The 6,176-nt window shown below is 55.6% G+C and overlaps 1 protein-coding gene across 2 annotated transcripts in view; it reads right to left on the bottom strand.

The window, feature by feature from the left end:
* Positions 1-5,976, bottom strand: part of LOC109925463 (inositol polyphosphate-5-phosphatase A-like) — a 13,685-nt gene extending 7,709 nt beyond the window's left edge. The window contains exons 1-9 of one of the 2 annotated variants that reach the window (XM_048618729.1): positions 5,700-5,976; positions 5,087-5,150; positions 4,483-4,586; positions 4,144-4,196; positions 3,643-3,759; positions 2,366-2,450; positions 1,656-1,751; positions 992-1,066; positions 843-916 (exon numbers count right to left, since the gene is read on the bottom strand). In XM_048618729.1, the coding sequence (XP_048474686.1) occupies positions 843-916; positions 992-1,066; positions 1,656-1,751; positions 2,366-2,450; positions 3,643-3,759; positions 4,144-4,196; positions 4,483-4,586; positions 5,087-5,150; positions 5,700-5,894 (863 nt within the window). In that variant the 5' untranslated portion in view covers positions 5,895-5,976. The remainder of the gene's footprint in view (positions 1-842; positions 917-991; positions 1,067-1,655; positions 1,752-2,365; positions 2,451-3,642; positions 3,760-4,143; positions 4,197-4,482; positions 4,587-5,086; positions 5,151-5,699) is intronic. The other variant, XM_020525403.2, reaches the window with a different exon arrangement.
* Between the last annotated feature and the right edge of the window lie 200 nt (positions 5,977-6,176).

The raw sequence follows: 6,176 nt of genomic DNA on the forward strand, positions 1-6,176 counted from the left end.
CGTTTTATAATGCTGAGTTGGGGGGGGTGTAGTGAGGAGGTTGGTGCACTGGGGAAGAGGGGCCCTGATTAAGCATTGCAGTGCATGTCGAAAGGGGGTATCCCAAGGAGCAGAATCTGTTTAGCTCAAGCTGAGGAGCAAGGAGTAGGCTACACTCTACACTCCAGCTGCTAGGGGGGGTTGGGGGGGTTTGGTTAGCTGATGTAGCAGCAAATTACAGAGTCAACTGTATGGGGCATTCTTAATATCTGAACGCTGAGTGGGACAGATACAGCGGTCAGATAAGGCCGGGGGTTCCTACTGTGGATTCAGGAAACGCCTTCTGTGGGCCCAGGAGTTTGGAAGCGTGTGTCGGAGGGAACGAAAATGTCATGAAGACATTAAAGCCCGATCGGCAACCAATAGCGAACCGTTGGTGCACTTGGGATCATTCTGCAGCGGAAAGGAACACATCCCAGGCGAATGAAACAAAAGTGTGATGGGAGCGACAATATCTGTTTTGGCGCCAGGGCTCGCCTTAAACAATCAGAGCCAACAAATCCATCGCCTTGGTATTTTTGTTTCTTCTTTTTTGGTGGGGTTGGGGGTGGGATTGCAAACGGTCGTGTTCCATTGCACATGTCCTGATCGGGCTGCGAGAGGGGACGGTTGCAAAAAGGTGGCTCAGGCGTCCCGCCATACAACAGCAACATCATCATCATCGTCGTCAGGGGAATCAGTTTATGGCTGTAACTCTCGCGCTCGCATCCGCCAGGCCAATCCCCTCAATCCGTTGGGCAAAGAGGCTCAGAAAACCTGTGGAGCTCTCTGTTAAAGTCGTCCCCGCCCTTCCCCGAGCTTACCTAGGAGGGAACTCAATGTCCAGTTCACAGATCTGATTGAAGAACATGGTGAGCTCTTTATCAAACTCCAGGAGCTGGAAGAGAGGCACTGGGTTAGTGTCAGGCCAGGCTCGCAAGCGGGGAAACGGGAAGGAGTCGGGTCCACCTACCGCTTTCCCGTTGTTGTGACGGAAAACTCCCTGGTCGAAATAATCGAAGGTTTTTGACTCTATCCTCAGCAGGACCTGCACGGTAAAGGGACAGAGCCCCAGTCATTCGCTGTCCGCTCCTGCGCGATGCGTGCCTTTACGTTAGCGCCTGCCCCCCCTCCCCCATCGAAGTCTCGCCAACAGAGTACAGCGCCCACCCCCTCACCCAGCCACCCAAAAGGGGACGGGAGTCTGCTTTTGGGGCGTTTCTTTATCGAGGCAAAGAGAGGAGGAAGACTGAGGTTTAGGGAGGGAATTCCCAAATTCCCCAGGGAGAGGAGGTGGGTGGGTACTAAATTCAGCTTCAGGATTGGAGAAAAGGGGGGTGGGGGTGAGAACAGACTCAGGGCAAGTCGGTTGAGGGGGGGAAGTGGATTTTTAAAGGTCCCTGATGATGATGTTGTGTGGCACTATAGGCTTGAAGGATCACATTTTAAAGATTTCCTCATGCTGTAGCAGTGTGGGCACAGACTCAGGGGAAAAGGTGGTGGAAAGGGGAGGGTGGGGGGCATCTGAGATGAGGAGGGGTTTTTTTCCTCGGAGGCTGGGGGAGTTGTGGGCAAAAAAAAAGAACCCCTTTCCCGACAAGCCTGACTTTTAAAAGCGAGTGTTTTGGTGTGGATACCTTGTGATCGTTCTCTGTCTCCTGAAAGATAACTTTCTTCAAATCCTCTGTGTCCGCATTCAGTACAGTTTCCACAGAAGCTGCGCTGCATAGACTCTGCGACATACACACACACACACACACACAGAACAGAGAGCATGAGTTATAAGTCACATTGGCACTCCGATGCCAATCTCCCAGCTGGGGCTCGGGTATAAAAACATGGCAGCGTTACCAAACGACTGGCAGCTTTTAGGGCTGGAACTATTTGTCGTGTCGGCATTTCCGCCAGTGCAGGGGAGCGATAGGAAGGAACAGGAGTCAGCGAGAGGCCAGCGAGTTGCGGGAGGGCAGCCTGATGGAGCTAGAGCCTAGAGCTGGAGTGGACCAGGGTGGTGCGGTAGAGGTAATGTATCTAGACTTTCGAAAGCACAAAAGGCAGACAAAAGCCAGTGTATCACGTCTAGAAAGAAATATTTTGCAGATTCTGGTGGGAAAGTGTTATGAGACTCGGCAGGGTCAGGTTAGTCAGCTCTTTACCGCAGAAGGTCACTTTGGTCTTAACTCTGTCTCCCGACAGGATTATGATGCCCACGGAGGGGATGAAAAGTGGGGGGGGATGGTCCGACGGACCGGGGTTTGGTAGGATCGGACCGGAGGAGGGTTTGATGGAACGCCGTGGAAAGGGACTGTGCCGGAGCGAGGCCGTGTGGGAATCTGGGAAGACCGACCTCAACCACTCTCTGAGTGTCCAACCTCACGTTGAAGTCTCCAAAAATAAAGAAGGGCTCCCTCTTGTAGCGGGCGTCTGTGATCCTAACAAAACAAAATGGGCAGGGTTTATATCGTCTCATCCATCTCTCCCTCTCCACCTCTCCCTCCTCTCTCTCTCCACCTCTCCCTCCATCACACTCTGTCCACTTCTCCCTCCATCTCTCTCCCTCCATCACACTCTCTCCACCTCTCCCTCTCCCCCTCCGTCTCTCCTTCCACCTCTCCCTCATCACACTCTCTTCACCTCTCCCTCCATCTCTCCCTCTCCAGCTCTCCCTCCATCACACTCTCTCCACCTCTCTCCCTCCATCACACTCTCTCCACCTCCGTCTCTCTCCCTCCACCTCTCCCTCCATCTCTCTCTCTCCATCTCTCCCTCCATTCTCTCCCTCTATCTCTTCCATCTCTCCCTCTATTTCTCTCTTCCTCTCTGTCTCTCTCTTTCTCCATCTCTTGCTCCACCTCTGTCTCTCTATGTCCCCTTCCATCTCTCTCCCTTTATCTCCATCCACCTCTCTCCCTCCATGTCTCTCTCCGTCTCTCTCTCTCTCTCTCTCCATCTTTCCTTGTACCTCTCCTTCTATCTCCCTCAACGTCTCTCTCCATCCACCTCTCCATCTCTCTTTCTCTCCAAATCTCCCTCCCTCCACCTCTCCCTCCTTCCATCTCTTCCTTCGTCTGTCTCTCTCTCCATCTGTGTCTCTCTCCATCTCTCTCCCCATCTGTCACTCCCTCCCTCTCTCTCCATCCCTCTCAATCTCCAATGCGCCCCCACCCCTCTGTTACTCTGTCCCACTTTCTCACTATCTCTTCTCACCACTCCATTGCTCCTCACCATATCTCCCTCCATCTCTCTCTCTCACCCCCACCCCCCAATGCTGTCCATTGTGATGTGAATCGTAAGGGTCTTGTATCCAGGCAGGATTCCTAATGAAGTATCTTCTACACCCCCAACACCACTCTATCTCAGAACCAAGGCAGCTGAAGTTAGACCTAATGTTCCTTGCTCCATGCTGAGAAATCTTAGAGACCATCAGTCGACCGTATCGATACGAGCACACCTCAGAGTGAAAGAGCCTAGCTTCCCATTAAGAACCCAAGGTACCCAACCTGTTGCCGGGCAGAACTCAGAGTAGGTCATCTGACCTTCCCCACCCCTCCCCCATTCCCTGTCACCCCACCCATTTAAACAGACAGTCCCAATCACACGGATGTGGATGTCTTAACACCAAACCTGTTAAGGACGTATCCCAGCGCCTTCCTCCTGTTTCCCGGGAAGGTGGAGGGGCTTTTCCAGGCCACGAGGTTGGAGGCGTCGTGGAAGAGGTGGATGTTCACCAGGTCAAAGACGCTGGCACGAGAGAGAGGGAAAGGGAAAAAAAACTCGATCAGAGGGGTGTAGGAGGGGCGAGGTGAAAGATGGCACGCAGAAATAGCCGCCGGCGCCCACTCACCCCCGCACCGGCTAGACCCGGTGCACAGCAAGATCCCATTGCCCTGTGCCGCAAAACGGGAGGGTGGTTCTGCACGGGGTGGGGGGGGTTGAGAGAAATGGGCAGGAAGCGCGGGGCCGTCTCGCAGTGGGCTAGCACACATCGAACGGGCTGACGGGTCTCCGCGAGACGCCCAAGCGGTTTCTCTGAGCGGCGTTCCGCTTCTGTTGAGCTCAGGACCCCAAAAGGGGGTGGACGAGGGACCGTCGAGCGGGCAGGCGGGGGTCGTGCGTGTGCCTTACCGATTCTGCAATTTCCAGCGAGTCCAGATGTAGCCTTTCCGAGACCATTTAAACTAGGACAGACGGAGAGAGAGAGGGGGGAGAACGTCACTTCCAGGAAAACCATCCACAAGGCACAAGTCAGGAATGTGATGGAATACTCCCCTCTTGCCCCGAATGGGGGCAGCTCCAACAACACTCAAGAAGCTTGACACCATCCAGGGACAAAGCAGCCCCCCACTCGACTGGCCCCACATCCACAAACATCCCACTTCCCCCCCACCACCGACGCTCAGTCACAGCAGCGTGTACCATGTACAAGATGCCTTATTCACCCCCACCTCTGGTGCGTGGACTGACCTCGGGCCAGAAGTCCTGAGCGAACTTCTCCTTCTCCACCATGCTGTGGCTCTCGAGACGGGCCGAATGGACCTCTTTCCCGAATACTGCCTTGTATTCCTGAGCTGGAGATGACCAGACGGCACAGGGTGAGCCTCCCGAAGATGCCAACTGCGTTTGCCAGTCTCTCGCCCTCCCCACCGACTGGGTAGAGGGTTCTCCGTTCCCTCCCCCCGACCTGGAGACTTCTTCAATTGCGACCTTCCCCCCCGACCCACCTTTTCGAATTTACGCCGATCAGAATCCCTCAGTCTTAGTCCTCCCGCGCCGTGACCTTCAAACGCCCCCCTTCCCCACCGCGTGCGTTCCCGACAAACTCGAAAGGCCCTGGTTGGCTAAGTGTTCTGCCGATTTTACCCGGGCCTGGGCCTACGCGTGACTCCAGACCCACCCCAACCAACTTCCGCTGCAGAGCCGGAACTGCCCCTTCGAAACGGCAGCAGCGAGGCCCGGGGGAGCAATTAAGGACGGGCTGGTGAACGGCAGGAGGTAAACAGGCCGCGCGGGCGGAGAGGGGAGGCCGGACGCTTCAGGTAAAACCGCGGACGGAGAAAACGGAGATTACCTTCGAAGTCAAACTGGGAGACCCCTTGAATGGATTTGTGCAGGAAATACAGACTGCCCAAAGCCTAGGAGAGGATGCAGAGCGGATTAAAGACGCGGTAATCCCGGGGCACATCTCGATTATAACGGAAATCGCTCCTTCAGGCGTGGTTTGTCAGGGGACAGACTCTGCTGAGAGATAGCATGCCCAGGATGGGCTGAATGATCTTGGTTGGAGGACAGGATCTCACTTTGTTTACCCCCTCCCCCGTCTAGTTCCTGAGGAAGGGTCACCGGACCCCGAAACGTTAACTCTGGTTTTTTTACTCTTTCACAGATGCTACCAGGACCTGCTGAGCTTTTCCAGCAACTTCTGTTTCAGTTCTGTTAGAATTTGGTGGCTATCCACGAGGCTCGCCTTCCCACCCCCAACGGCCCACAATTCCTCTAAACCCCAGCGGATATGTTCCGAACCCGTCCAGTCTCTCTTCGTGTGGATGCAGACCAGCACGGACATGAGGGGCTGAAGGGCCACTTTCTGAGCTGCCAAAGCTCTCTGTAAGAGATAAGAATGTGAGGGGCTGGGGGGAGTCCGGGGCGGCTCGCGGGTGGCGCGGCGTCTCCGAGCCACTTACGGTGAAATTGTCGTGGGCGCAGAAATCCTTGTCAATGTAGGCGCGGGCACAGGTGTAGTCCCTCATCTCTCGGCTCTCCAGGAGGTCCCTGTGGAGAAAGACAGATCGGAATGATGGGGCGTCCATGGCACACGGCACCCTGGCACGGGGGGGTCGCGACGCACTGACCAAGGAGGGCTGCACTGGCGTGGCCATAGAGCCCGGGGTGGGGGGGAGGAATCGTCTGAGAAATTCAGAGGGCAAAGCAAAGGAGATGGTTTACCACCCACTGCGCTGGCACAGCCGCTCACGGGGAGTTTGGCCCCATCTCTGCAGACACGCCACCAACGACAGACAGAAAGTTCCTCAGGGCATTCTGCAGTGACCCTCCGACAGTGCGGCGCTCCCTCAGCACTGACCCTCCGACAGTGCGGCGCTCCCTCAGCACTGACCCTCCGACAGTGCGGCGCTCCCTCAGCACTGACCCTCCGGCAGTGC

This window comes from Rhincodon typus, chromosome 40, assembly GCF_021869965.1.
Source record: "Rhincodon typus isolate 14 chromosome 40, sRhiTyp1.1, whole genome shotgun sequence".
In the NCBI taxonomy this organism is placed as follows: Eukaryota; Metazoa; Chordata; class Chondrichthyes; order Orectolobiformes; family Rhincodontidae; genus Rhincodon; species Rhincodon typus.